The sequence below is a fragment of the Penicillium alfredii genome (genome assembly GCF_028826965.1).
Source record: "Penicillium alfredii strain IBT 34128 chromosome Unknown utg000001l_segment0_segment0, whole genome shotgun sequence".
NCBI lineage: Eukaryota > Fungi > Ascomycota > Eurotiomycetes > Eurotiales > Aspergillaceae > Penicillium > Penicillium alfredii.
The window spans coordinates 3,260,266-3,273,843 of NW_026622698.1; the positions used below are offsets into that span (position 1 = coordinate 3,260,266).

The 13,578-nt window shown below is 47.1% G+C and overlaps 6 protein-coding genes across 6 annotated transcripts; 2 read left to right on the top strand and 4 right to left on the bottom strand.

The window, feature by feature from the left end:
* Positions 1 to 120: 120 nt before the first annotated feature.
* NUU61_001270 (FAD-dependent oxidoreductase) lies at positions 121 to 1,513 on the bottom strand (the record flags this gene model as incomplete). Its single annotated transcript, XM_056651852.1, has 2 exons — positions 121 to 480; positions 539 to 1,513. 2 exons carry the CDS (start codon positions 1,511 to 1,513, stop codon positions 121 to 123), a joined length of 1,335 nt encoding a protein of 444 aa, XP_056516702.1.
* A 799-nt stretch (positions 1,514 to 2,312) lies between these two features.
* Positions 2,313 to 2,733, bottom strand: NUU61_001271 (uncharacterized protein; the record flags this gene model as incomplete). The annotated part of the gene is made up of 2 exons (XM_056651853.1): positions 2,313 to 2,600; positions 2,677 to 2,733. 2 exons carry the CDS (start codon positions 2,731 to 2,733, stop codon positions 2,313 to 2,315), a joined length of 345 nt encoding a protein of 114 aa, XP_056516703.1.
* A 60-nt stretch (positions 2,734 to 2,793) lies between these two features.
* Positions 2,794 to 3,152, bottom strand: NUU61_001272 (uncharacterized protein; the record flags this gene model as incomplete). Its single annotated transcript, XM_056651854.1, is given in 2 exon segments — positions 2,794 to 3,053; positions 3,071 to 3,152. 2 exon segments carry the CDS (start codon positions 3,150 to 3,152, stop codon positions 2,794 to 2,796), a joined length of 342 nt encoding a protein of 113 aa, XP_056516704.1.
* A 546-nt stretch (positions 3,153 to 3,698) lies between these two features.
* On the bottom strand, positions 3,699 to 4,085 carry NUU61_001273 (nuclear transport factor 2 family protein; the record flags this gene model as incomplete). Its single annotated transcript, XM_056651855.1, has 1 exon — positions 3,699 to 4,085. One exon carries the CDS (start codon positions 4,083 to 4,085, stop codon positions 3,699 to 3,701), a length of 387 nt encoding a protein of 128 aa, XP_056516705.1.
* Positions 4,086 to 5,251: 1,166 nt separating this feature from the next.
* Positions 5,252 to 6,511, top strand: NUU61_001274 (purine-nucleoside phosphorylase; the record flags this gene model as incomplete). The annotated part of the gene is made up of 2 exons (XM_056651856.1): positions 5,252 to 5,368; positions 5,438 to 6,511. The coding sequence occupies 2 exons, from the start codon at positions 5,252 to 5,254 to the stop codon at positions 6,509 to 6,511; spliced, it is 1,191 nt and encodes a 396-aa protein (XP_056516706.1).
* Positions 6,512 to 7,042: 531 nt separating this feature from the next.
* NUU61_001275 (SDR family NAD(P)-dependent oxidoreductase) lies at positions 7,043 to 8,014 on the top strand (the record flags this gene model as incomplete). The annotated part of the gene is made up of 2 exons (XM_056651857.1): positions 7,043 to 7,405; positions 7,457 to 8,014. 2 exons carry the CDS (start codon positions 7,043 to 7,045, stop codon positions 8,012 to 8,014), a joined length of 921 nt encoding a protein of 306 aa, XP_056516707.1.
* Positions 8,015 to 13,578: the final 5,564 nt, after the last annotated feature.

Genomic DNA, 13,578 nt, shown 5'->3' on the forward strand with positions numbered 1-13,578 from the left:
TTTCTCTCATGATAATATGGCTCTTTCAGTATGAAGTCGTCGATATAAATCAAATACACCGGTTAATGCAACCCAACCCGAACACTGCTAAAGATCCTCCCCGTACGCCGATCCCACCTTCTAGGGGGCACGCTCCCTGAGGAAAGAATGCAATGACACCATATCCTCGCTGGGCACTGGGGTTGGAATGTCAATTTTGGTCGCGTCAAATTCCCAGGCGGCCTCGCGCTCATCCCGGTGACTGCGCAGGGAGAACGGCATCATCCATTCCTTCAACCGCCCCTCTAGAAATCCCATGTCGCGATTTCGATCCCACATTCGACGCGACTGCTTGAATGCGTAATTGATGGTATCACGGCGGAGACCTTCATAGGCACTGAACACCTCTACCAGTGGCTCCGAGCGATAGCGTGCCAGAACGCGAGCAAAAAGAATCGCGTCATCCAGCGCATACGCAGCCGACTCATCTCGCGGCGGCATCTAAGTGCTCGATATTAATACTCACAGCAACAACAGACAAGAATATCGAAGAACTTACGGCGTGGGCTGCATCCCCGAGCAGAATGGCGCGGTTGAGACACCATTTCCCTCCCGGACGAACTTGATACACTGGATAGAGCACCCAGTCTGCTTTGCTTTCCACCATTTCCCGGACGCAGGGGATAGCGGATTTGCCGAAGCGGGAGCGAATCTCGTCGCGCAGCGCGCCTTTGATTCGGTGTTGCGTAGACCAATCTTGGCCTGGTTCGAGTCGATAGCGGCTGAAATCGTCCTGATTGAACTGCACAATGGCAGCAGTGAAAATCTGCTGGCGGTCGCGGTCACAATAGCTGGTCAGCATTGACCCGTGGCGCGAGATATTCAGTGCTGATGAGTGGAAATGAATGCGCGACGAAACGCTGTCGGACGGCATGGTGGCCTGCAAAAACGACATCCCCGTATACTCCGACGGCCGGTCAGGGTCAACCCATCGCGTGCGAATCGCCGAGTGAACGCCATCGCAGCCAATAGCCAAATCCCCGATTGCCTCGGTTCCATCGTCGAACTGCACCACGGCCTGGTCATTGATTTCTGCTCCACCGACGACCTTCTTCCCAAACACAATCTCGACATTACGGGTGCACTCAACCACGTTCATCAGTGCCATCGACAAGACGATGCGCATGACCCGTCGGCCTTTATACCCTCCAAAGCCATTTCCGTCCTGGTCGGTAAAGTCAATGGAGCCGATGGAGTGACCCGAACGCATGGAGAAGAGCTCGATGGCATCCACGTCGGCTCCTCCATCGGGCCCCATTCGATCCAGCTCTGCCAAAATCCCCAACTGGGCGAGATGGCGCTGTGCCACGGGGGTTAGGTTGATGGCACCGCCCGAGGTCGAGAGAACCTCATGCCGCTCAAACACGGTGATTTGCAGATTAGGCACAAAGGGTGACAGTTCGCGGGACATGGCCAGTGCGCATGCAATTCCCGCGATGCCACCCCCGACCACTATGACCTTGTGCGGTGGCATTTTGACGATCTCAAGCATGCTTTTCCATGCAGCATGACCCACGCTTTATATACCACACCCAGTCTTCACCCGACCAAAAAGTGGTTGGAAACCCATCCATGTGTTGGATTTTTTCCCTCATTTGTTGATTCCTTCGAGCAATGCTCACCTCTTCGGCCGGAATAGGCGATCGTTCGGTATTTGTGTGGATTCGAGGTGGATCTCCGAGTGAACACTCCATGGACCGTGGAACCCGCAGAGCCACGTCCCAATGACACAGATAGGCACGTTAACAGTGGAGAATGACAGGACAGTCTTGTCCAGCATTCAACCCTGGCACTCAACGCGAAAACAAGCAAAAAAAAAAAAAAAAAAAAAAAAAAAAAAAAACAAACAAACAAACAAACCATCAAGTCCAGCCGAGGCAATTTCGACAGCATCCTCAGGGGTTGCCATGGATCCCCGTCCCACTTGTTCCACCCTTTCTCTGCTAAACGGAGTGATCGCGATGGCAAAACACTGCCACCTTTTGTATATGCGAGGCTCTAACCAGTTCTCGGCATGTCTCTAGGCCCTGCCAGTGGCGTGTTCATCATGCATCCCTGGAGCCCTTTTTTTTAACTTCTGGTTCTGACCGTCTGATTCTGCCCGAAAAGATATTTATTTTGGATTATCAAGAGGATTCTCACGACATCCAGATAGTTGAACCTCAAACACTCGTCGTCTGGTCTTGAATATTAACCCGCGGGGGCCCACTGCGCTCAGTTTTCAACTCCACACATGGGCTCAACAGTGACTCCCCGTTGGGGTACAGACGCCTTCAGGCTCCAGAAGGCGACGACGGCACAAAATGCACACATTCCCGCTGCCGACTCTCGTTGGCGTCGAGAAAAAAAACCGATTTTTGAGCAACGCGGAAAGGAGATGACGCACCCAGCACACTATTCATCTCAAAATACCCGACCTGCTCCGTGAGATATCCCGACAGAATGGGCCTGATCACCATTCCAAGTGTCCAGCTCAGGCTCACCAGAAGCGCTGGCCCTAAAATACCCTCCGCTAGGCCCGAAGACTCCGGGGTGCTGTCCTTCAATATCATCAACGGCTTCTATAGGTAGAGTCAGCGCTGCATCTTGCACGGAGATATGCAACAGTGGCCTACGTGTGGCTTCCATCATCCCCACCTCATTCAACTGACAAGTTGTGATCCCGGCCCCGGCGACTGCGACACTGTACAGCATAGAATCAACGTTGCCTTTGTTGGCCCATTCAAATCGCTTGTCCCCGGGGATTCCAATCAATCATAACAGGGGCAAAAGGGTGCAGAAACCGACTGTGGCCGGAAACCGAGTTCCCACTCGATCCCTCAGCCAGCCGACTGGCACGCTCAACAACACGACAGGCTCTTGAAGCCCAGCAAATAGCATCCCCACTGAAAAACTGCCCCGATGGAACACATCGTGTACGTGGAGAGGGAGGGTGGGTTGTGTCGAAGCTCGCCGTGACAATGGAGAAGCGATGAGAGACTCAATAAAATGCAGATCAAGGCACTCTCCGCCAACTAGAGCAGGCTTATACGCTGGGTATACGAGGTATCCAGACCCAGGCGATTCTCTACCACGAAAGGAAGAATGGGGACGAGGAAGTCATAGAGGAACATGTCTATCAATATAGTCTATGGCGTCCCTAACTGTCAATAAGGCCATGGCTACCGCCGTCACAGTAAAATATGCGGACGACCGCCATCGATATCCTATGGCACTTCTTGAGCCGGCAAGCCGACCAATGGTTCTGAGATTGCTTTCCCTCCCCGAGCCGCTGAAAAGTAGGAATTCAGCACTTCCGCTGTGTTCTCTCGGCCAGCATTCACCTCACTTCTGGCTGAAGGATGTGGGGGACAAAGTGATGAGGTCGGAAATATATATATATATATATATTTTCTTTCCCAGCAAATGCATGTGCCCCGCCAGCCATGCATACCTTGGTCATTCCCAAGGTCTCATCATCGACTCTAGGTGAGGGTTTCCATGGAAATTGCTGGCTTCCCCGAATTCCAATGATTACTGTCCAAGTATGCAATACTGTTACGGTCAGATATCCATCGTCATTTCATTAAGGGACTCGTTGACTCGTGATGCACCTAATTATATGGTGGTTGCAAATACCCTGTGCATGTCCAATATACAGGAAGAACTCCCCGGATCCACTATAATAATGTCTCTTGGTGACAGGCAATCCGCCACTCACCATCCGATGCTTGACTCCAAGTTGTCGAGCCGGTCGCTTGGTACTCGCTTCTCCCCCGGACCGCACGCAGCTTATATGTCACAACGCCCGCCATGAGGTCGATGATGATTGTTCGCACTTCATCCAGCTGGTAGCCATCGAAGCGGTGGAATGGCGGCTTCAGCGCGTCCTTGAATGTGGCTTCGTCTTCTAGCGTCAGGATTGGCATCTGGGGGAACATCAGGTTGGCTTCCGGGTTACAAAGCTTTTGAACCGCGGGTGCTGGGTCGGCAGACGTCAATGCAGTCCACAGGGCACGCTCCTTGTTGAGCAGGTCCTCGCGGATTCGGTCATGGATCGAGGGCATCGTGACAGGGATGCTGCAACAACGCGTGTTAGAGAACCCCGAGCGTGCCAAAGGGTCAAACACACATTACCAAGAAGGGACCTAGAAATGAACCGGGTAGAATTTGACAAAGATGTTCGATGTGAGATCAGAAACACAGTCAACTTCGAGAGTCCTGGCGACCGACCTTGATTTAACTGTTGGTCCAATTTCTTATAGATTAAATATGACGTCACCGCAATGACGTTGGAGTAAAAAACCGTTGCTCGGCGCTGGATGATTCTCTTGATTTTATTCTCCGGGATTAGCGATTCGCCTTGTTAATCCTGTCACTGCAGTTCTATTCTGGGTCCGGTTGACATGCGTCATGCCCCACGTCCAACGTTGGGGTGGTACGATGGCTTGAGCCCCCTCGTCACCGTTGGATGAAGCACTGTTGGCAATAAAGTTGTCTGCGGACTTGAGAGAGCCGGTATTGACCTCGCGCAAGTGGACACTGTGCCATTTTGAGTGCTTTCATTCCAAAGGCTTAGGGTTTACTTCATGTCAGTCGCAATTTACCGGACAAGCCCTGGTCTCAGATCGAGAATATAATGCTGCTCCAACGCGCAGAAAAGTTCAAGCAAAACTCTCAGTCCTTCTAGAAGGGACATGATTAATGTCTTCGCGTGTGGAAATTCCACTAGCCAACAAACCAGCACTGGTTGATGCCTCCAGGACTTGATTGCAAGACAATGGAGCGAGTTCTCGTGGAAAGACCCTTTCCACCATTATGACAGCACCCTGCTTTCTCCCATCTCACAGAAGGCCCACAATCCACGAGCTTCTTGAAATTATCGGACCCGCCCCAATTCTTGGCTCACACAAAGGCGCGATAACAACAGGGCCAAATGATAAGCAAGGCCCACTAGGATTTGCGATTGACCAGTAACGAGACCAGAAAGCCACAAACTCTTTATCGAAGCTCCTCCAGGTCAATGGAGCTTTGCCAAACACCACCAATCGGAGGGGCAGCGAGGGATTTCGGGCAAATCGCTAGACAGCGCTATATTAAGTGATATCCACTTCCGGGCGACAGTGGACCAGTAGCGTAGAAATCGCAAGTGAAGGCATTTGCTACAGGATGGTTATAAACGGGGGGCCCCCTCTGCAGGGAAATTCAAAATCCCATTCCACCTGGCCTCAAAATGCGGTTTCTTCAAACCCTGGCGACCTCGCTGCTGCTCAGCGGCAGCGCCATATGCGTGACGGCGAATGGCGCGCCGGCCCACAAGATTTCGCCCAAGATTTTCATTGTCTCCATGGTATGTTCTGTGGCGAGGGAGAGGGCTCAAATGACTGCCCTCGCAAGTACTCACACCATTCTTGTCTAGTTCGAACCGGAGGCCGCGGCGTGGTGGAATATCCCCGATTTCAACGTCCGGGCTCACAACATCACCGTCCCCGGCCTGTCGCCCATCTACCCGGACGTTTATTGCACCGAAGACTACGCCATCTGCCAATTGATTACCGGTGAATCGGAGATTAATGCTGCCATAACCGTCAACGCGGTGGCCTTCTCGCCGCAGTTCAACCTCACGCAAACATACTTCTTCATTGCGGGCATTGCCGGTGTTAACCCTAAGCGAGCGACCACCGGCTCTGTGATCTTTTCGCGGTACGCGGTACAGGTCGCACTCCAGTATGAGATTGACTCCCGAGAGCTGCCCAAGAACTATTCGACGGATTACATTCCCCTGGGCTCCGACTTTCCCAACAAGTATCCGACCAATATTTATGGCACTGAAGTGTTTGAGGTGAACGCTGATCTGCGCACCATGGCCGCCAAGTTTGCTCTGAAAGCGAACCTCTCTGACTCGGCCACCGCCAAAGCCTATCGTGCCCACTATGCGACGCGAGATGGAGAATATAACGCGGCCACTCTGTCCCCGGGTGTCGTGGAATGTGATGTCGCGACATCGGACGTGTACTACAGCGGCAATCTTCTAGGGTCGACCTTTGACAACACAACCAAGCTCCTGACAAATGGGACCGGCAAATATTGTGCCAGTGCCCAGGAAGATAATGCCACCCTGGAGGCCCTGCTGCGATCATCGGCTCGCAACCTGACCGATTTCTCCCGTATTATTATCATGCGCACAGCATCGGACTTTGACCGGCCCTATCCTGGCTCCTCGGCGGCCTACAACCTGTTTGAGGCCGACCAAGGTGCCTTTGAGCCAGCGATTAAGAATATCTACAAGGCCGGTATTCGCGTGGTCCAAGGAATTCTGCATGGCTGGAAAGATACCTTTGCTAAGGGTGTCAAGCCGCACAACTACGTTGGTGATATTTTCGGTACCCTGGGTGGCCATCCTGACTTTGGGCCGGGCCGGAAGCAAGCTCTCGAGGAAAGCAGCGCACTGAAGAAAAGGAATGCCAACAGCCGCCTGGGACGACGTCGTTGAAAGGCCGTCTTTCTACATGTCAAGAGACTAGAAATGTTTTCATGACCTTGTATAGGTCTTATGCTAGCCAGATACCTTTTCGTTGACTATGCCAGAGCATTAAATCTATAGGCTTTGGGAATTCCTCAAATAAGGTCTTTCGACCCGTTTCTCACCATATTCACGTCTAAATTCCCTCCTGGAAGGATAACAAACTCACGAAAGACAGGGCGATTGCTTGATATTAAGCATCCCTGCTTAAAATAATTCCCGTGATCATAAGTCTGACGGGTCTGAGAGTCGAGTAACGGCCTCAAATAGAGTCCTAGGGAGTGTGGGAATAAACGCATAGGCGAAGCTATTATTTTATGGGCAGCATCCATGTCTTTTAGGATAACAATATGCTGCGTAAGCTGCGGGATTGCTAATCTCCGCTAACCCCACGATGACATCGGGATGATCGATCGGCGTCTCAGTTCCCCTCCGGCCTGCCTTTTCTTTTTCCTTCTTGTTTTCAACCCTTAAGTGAACCCCAGTTGAAAGATTGTCGACATGGAAACCGTCATCCAAAACCAGAAAACGGCCCTCATCACAGGCGCCGCGTCCGGCGTTGGCTTCGCCGTAGCCAAGCTCTGCCGCAGCAAGGGCATGCATTTGGCACTTGTGGACATCGATCGCGAGACCCTCACCGAGACAAAAAAAGTACTTTACGACCTCAACCCGTGCCTGCGAATCGAGGCATATGCCCTAGATGTTGCCGAGAAACCCGCGTGGACGGAGGCGGTGCAGCAGATTGTTCAACTTTTCCCACAGATTGACCTGGTGGTCTTGAATGCTGGCAAATCATACAAGGCCCTGGGACAACCTGACGGGGGACGACTCAAACCCTGGTTGGATTCTACTTACTGGACAAAGGTAAGCCTCTCAACCCCAAGAACCTCATGGGGCTAGTGCTGATGTACCAAGACGCTGGACACAAATGTCTTTGGTCCTTTAATCGGGTTGGAAGCTCTTCTTCCGCTTTTGCTGGCCTCGACAACACAAACGCCCAAATCGATTGTCATCACCGGGTCGAAACAGGGCATCACGAATCCCCCAGGTGCCGGCAACCCTGCGTACAATGCCTCCAAAGCGGCCATTAAGAGCTTGACCGAGCATCTCGCCCACGACCTTCGCTCCGACCCAGCGACCGCACATATCTCTGTCCACCTTCTCATCCCCGGTTGGACATGGACGGGACTGATGGGCAATGTGGGCCCAACGCATGAAAGCGAGGTCAAAAAGCCTTCGGGGGCATGGTATGCGAGTCAAGTCGCGGAGGAATTGCTGGCGGGGCTAGAAAGAAGATCCTTCTATATTATTTGTTCGGATGGAGAGACCGACTGGGCTCTCGACCAGGCTCGAATGAAATGGGCCAGTGAAGATGTAACCGAAGACCGACCGGCCCTGTCCCGCTGGGAGGAGAGCTGGAAAAGCCGTGCCGATGCTGAGATTCAGGCAGATGCAAAGACCCGACGAGGTTGAATTTTTGTGGAGTGAACCCCATGTTGTTTGTATTTCTTGTAGTTGCAGAGACATACCCTTGGCGACTCTGGTCCTTAGTCCGTATATATCTATCTCTGCTGGGTATATTGTTCCATGTTAAGGGTTTCAATACGATGTTATCGACCGGACCTGTGCTTGACTACCCGGAAAACCTCTATCGTCTTCGCGTTATCGAAGGCCTAGGATAGTAGGGGTTAAAATTGAAGGATGAACTCCTGGACAAATTTGTCTTTTGTTTGCTAGGTTGTTCGGGATATTACCGGTTATCGTATCGATTTGGAGATATAGATAACGTTTCGATATTATAAGGTCACGGATACGCTATATGGGCGAGATTATAGGTATAGAAGATATTACCAAGCTATATAATCTCCGATATACTAGGGCTAAGGTATTTAATAAGAGTAGTATATATCGTTCTACTTAATTATCTTCTGATAGCTAAACTTTTGGACAGAGGAAGTAATAGATAGTCTCTAAAATATTATATTATAGTATAGTAATATCCGTACTTTTGTCCGATATTACTAAGTAGATATCGATATTGATATTTAAGGTATTATACGCTAGACTGGATCTTAGTTATAGTTGGTGCGGTTCGCTTGCTCTTTAAGTACGTTAATTGACCTAGACCGGCCCTACAAACTCTCAAAGGAAGAGTCTCGCTCTCTTAACAAGATCCTAGTAGTTTAAACGTAGTAGACTAAGGTTGATAAACGAAAGCGTAAGTAGGAAGATCGTCGAACTAGATAGGAACGCGCCGATCGGGTATATCAAGCCTACTTCTACTATTAAGAAAATCGATCACCCTCTAAGTGCCAGCGCCCTATGCAAGATGACCTAAGAAGCCTCTAGGGTCGGGCGATAGAAGATAAAGGGAGACTCAAGAAAACTGTCCGTGGCCTTCGCAGCGAGAAGCAACGACAGCGAAACCGGCTTCAACAGCTTCCAATGTGAGCTGATATCGTCTGCTTTGAGGGGATGATGTTATCTACCGACCTGAACTACCTAGTTGGGAATGGGCTCCTTCGTATACCCCCCGCCCCCGCTTACTTGGACCGCGAATGGACGCTATCCGTAATCTTCACCCGACGCCGAGAATTTCGTTGGTGAACGCTTATTACCATGCACCACTTCCGTCCGACCAGCTCAGGTTTCATCCAGCGGTTGAAAGTGGTAATGGGTGGGATAGGATAAACAATCTCCAGACTGTATTTACTAGTTCGTCCCGAAACCGGTGCAACTACCTTCACTCAGATAGTTTCTCTAAACCCTAATTATCAATTTAGACTAGTATATTACTTACGGGAGTTTTCCTGAAGTGCCTCGGCCAGCGGGCCTTATACTATTCCTTATAAGTAACAACTCCCATATTATGTAGTGTTTTCGCCTGCAAGTTTAATATATCTCGCACCTCCACGCCATACTATAAGAACTATCTTCTTCCTTGATATAGGAGATCTTGATAACCAATCATCTGTGGTTGGTTATTACTAGAATAGTGCCAACCTAATCCCTTCAAAGCACGAGATGATCTATAATATGATCCGAAGTAGAGAACTATCGATATCGGAGATGGCAGAGGGGGCCGGCTGTAACAGGAATACCATCCTAGGAATCCCTTGTAAAGCCCTTAAATACTGTAATCAACAAAACTAAACAGAATCTACCCGACAAATCAAGGCCCGTTTATCTGAAGGAGGGAATCAATTTTTAAGATCACTGGGGATTACGCTAGATCATCTAATATTAGGACCCTCTGTGAGAAGGCGCTTAAGGATGGTCGCAAGGAGTATGTTTAGTTATACTTTAACCGACGAACGCGTTTTCCTGTAACATAACTATAATATAGTAAGGAGCTAGTCACAAAATCTTTATCTTTAGGAACCGGTGTGAATAGTGGAAACGGATCTCTCTGCGGTCTGCGGTCAACGTTCAGAAAGTCAAGGTCTATTAAGCACCGCTGACTCCCAAGGTTGAGAAGCTAATATTAGCTAAGGTATACTTTATCTAAGAGCAAAATACTGAAGAACTCCAAGTCATAGTCGTGCCGGTCGATTATTCCTTAGAGATCGCAAATATCGAGATAACTACAGGACTGGTCCCTCGCAGAAACGTGCGATACTAGTTACAATAAGGACGGCACACTTCAACAATGTACAGCTGGAGGATTGTGTCTGAACTTCGAGATTCATAGTAGTGACTACGACCAGGAGGAACACTACGCCGAAGAGCAGTATTACAAATAGGCTGCAGATGAGAGATCTCCAGTATAGGTAGCAGACGCTTTATTTCTATTTAAATTCAAGGAGAAAACGCGACTGCAAAGGGTTCTCAGAAGTTCTGGCTTTATTATGTAGTATAGGTGCAGATTTAATTTAGGTTGGATTGGTGTTTGATGCAATAGATTCGTATAGTCTTCACAAATTAGAATGTGTATAAAGCTTGGAGGAGAATCTTCTTACCAAAACGCTAAATACAAACTAGAATTGTGTGTCTGGCATTAGCAAGGCCGACTAATAAATATCAGAGAAGGCAATGGATGGCTGGCTTTCAAGTGCAGTTGTCTTTTGAAGTTCTCAAATCTTTGATTGAGCTGCAGAGCGTGATGGCTTTATATTTCGCAACAAAGTAGATAGTTGATGAAAAAATGGCTTTAGCTACGCTTTGCATGTTAGTTATCTATTGCCAACTTCTTTGCTCTTACTCTGTCCTTTACTCTTCAAGATACGCCCCACTGCATAAATTTGATTTGAAAGTCCTTCGGTATAAGACGACCTTATCTCTATAGTTGCTGTAGCGTAATACGGGCCACTGGAAGTAGGTGCCTTTGTGAACTGAATGAGGTTATGATAGATGATTGTGGGATATAACGGAGGTTGTCCTAGCTAAGGTTATTAGTCGTGCGATTATAAATACTAGTTATCGCGTAAGTCGTTGCCGTAGTTTTACTAGGTATAACGAGTATCTCTTAGAAGAGTTTTGAGACGAAAATTAAGTAGATATATTCCGCGTTTGTATAGAGTCTATTTCTTCTTCAATGCTTTGATCCTAATTATCTAGGACTTATATATAGCTAGGTCTTTATATACATAGAATAGAGTCAGTCTAGAGTCGGTCCTATATAAAGTAAATCTAATTACAATTAGCGCAGTTGAATTGCCTACAGAGCACCCCTTGTGAAGCTTAGGGAGCTAATCTCTTGATATTCCGAACCGCACAGCTATTCCTTTCTTAACTTTAGGCCACGTTAATCAAAGGTCAACTGCTCGGGAACCAAAACGGAGGGTTATTTCGTTGCCCTTTTTTCCTTCCTACTTTTCACTGGCCATATAATACGAAACATGTTCTCTTTTATGATTTGCTTTATTTCCCACAGCAAGTCCTAATGTACTAATTCTTTCGCTCGATAGATCTTTATACGTAACCAGAAGTGGTCTTGTATATACCTCGGTTATCTATCAATCCACGATCCACAACGAATGACGCCGTAACCTCTATTATAATACTCGACAAACAATAATATATCTAGACTACTAACTATGTTGTGACTATATATTAACCCTATAAAATCCTGAAATCTTTCTACCTAAGTGAGTAGAGCGATATCTAAAATAGTTGGCTATAGAAATATTGTTAGGATAAAACGTGAGAAAGTAGAGCGCGATTTAGTAGGACTTAATACTGAATTATCTAAACCCTCTCTAGCGTTATAGTAATTGTATTGTTTTTAAAAGTAGATTCTGCTATTCCGGGAATTAATGCTCCTCGCGTCTAAATCAATAGTCTGGCCCCTAACAGGGAGACGAATATTTAGAGGTACTACGGGAAGCACTAGTATCTTCGCTGAGGTATTCCTTGAGCACGAAGATGGCTCTTCGCAGCCTATTTATAGTCGAGACTATACGAGTAAGAAGACAATATCGATCAACTACGGCTTAAAGATAAACTCACCTATAAATCGTTGCTATTTACTTAGTATTTTTGCATTCGCGCGTAGAGCTAGGACGATCCAATCTATATACGGCGGCGGGTTTAGTGGGCGAATATATACTCGTTATATCTAGAATAGCTACACTCGAATCCTCGTAGGCACTTAGTCATTCGCCCCCGCCCTAAAAAGAAAAGTCATCATCGCTTAAGGCATCGTTGCTTAAAGAGAAAAGGAGATAAGCTATAACAAAATTAACAAGATCACGGTGAGATACTACACTAAACAGCTTTTAATAAAATTTAGAAACATATCGTTATATAAAGATTTATAAAAGAAGCTTCTCTAGTAGTTTTACGTTTATTCTTCTTTTTTAGAGTAACCACAGCTTACTTATAATTTCAGAAATAATCATATTAAACAATAGTAAGTAAGAAGTCTCTTTAATAATAGCTATTAATTCTTATATACAGAGGCTCAACCAATCCCGATCCTATTTCTTTATAGCCCGGCCGAATTAGCCTTAACGATATTGTTAAAACTTAGGATTAGTGCTATATCCTATTAGAAAGGAATTCCCTAAGGATAATTTAGTAAAGATACTAGGTTAAGTCTAGACGTCTATTAGGCTCTACGAGTAAGCCAAGACTAGGATAATACTACGATAGACGACGGGATTCTCTCTGCTACGATAAAAACACTCGCGGGATCACTTAACTATACCGCTATTCTAAAATTATCTTTTATAACTTAGTATTTTGATATATCGGCTAACTATCCGAAGGTCATACTCGTTTCCTTAGCCAGCCTAGTTATAATATAGTTTAGAGAACAATCTATAACCAATATCAGAGGCTTAGTTAACAAACTGTCCTATTTAGTGAATTTACAGCCACCCTAGACATTTTGTTGTGCCCTATCCTGGGCTCGGCCTTAGACAGGGTTTAGTAAAAGATATAAGATACGAGAAGTGACTTCTAACCGGCGAAACTATATATAACTAAGCATATAATGAATTCTATCCTTTCTATGTCAGTTATTATTCGTTAACAGCCAAATATAGAAGAATTAGGTGCTGCGCAATGATTCTGATTATCTATGGACCGAAGACCTACATCAAAGATTTACAGATCAATAATATCCAAAGATACATATAACAGCGTGGATCTCATCTCATACGCTGGTAGCTTCCAACCCTTTGCTTAGTGCTCCAGAGTATATAGATTCTTATCAGTCGACAGACCTGCATTGACCAGGTGTCTAAGATCGCGTGTTCATGACGTCTACTCCCGCTTGTAGTTTTCCGATGATCTCGAGTGTCTGCTAAAGGTTATCGGAAACCAGACTCGCATAATCTCTATGATTGGAATATGGTGTGAAGAGATAGAGCTTTGTTCAACAGATTTCTTATTCAACAGCTAGATTCTGTTTCCTCTAATACAGTAAAGGGGATGCCTCAGGAGCAGTAAAGGTACTATATGATGCCAACTTTGGCTGCAGGACTCAAGGTTCTAGAACCTCCAAGTCTAGCTTTACAAATGAATAAGATCTAAGGCTGCACCGTGCAACTACTTGTATACCTATTGTAATATGCCTTTTTAACAGACGCGAG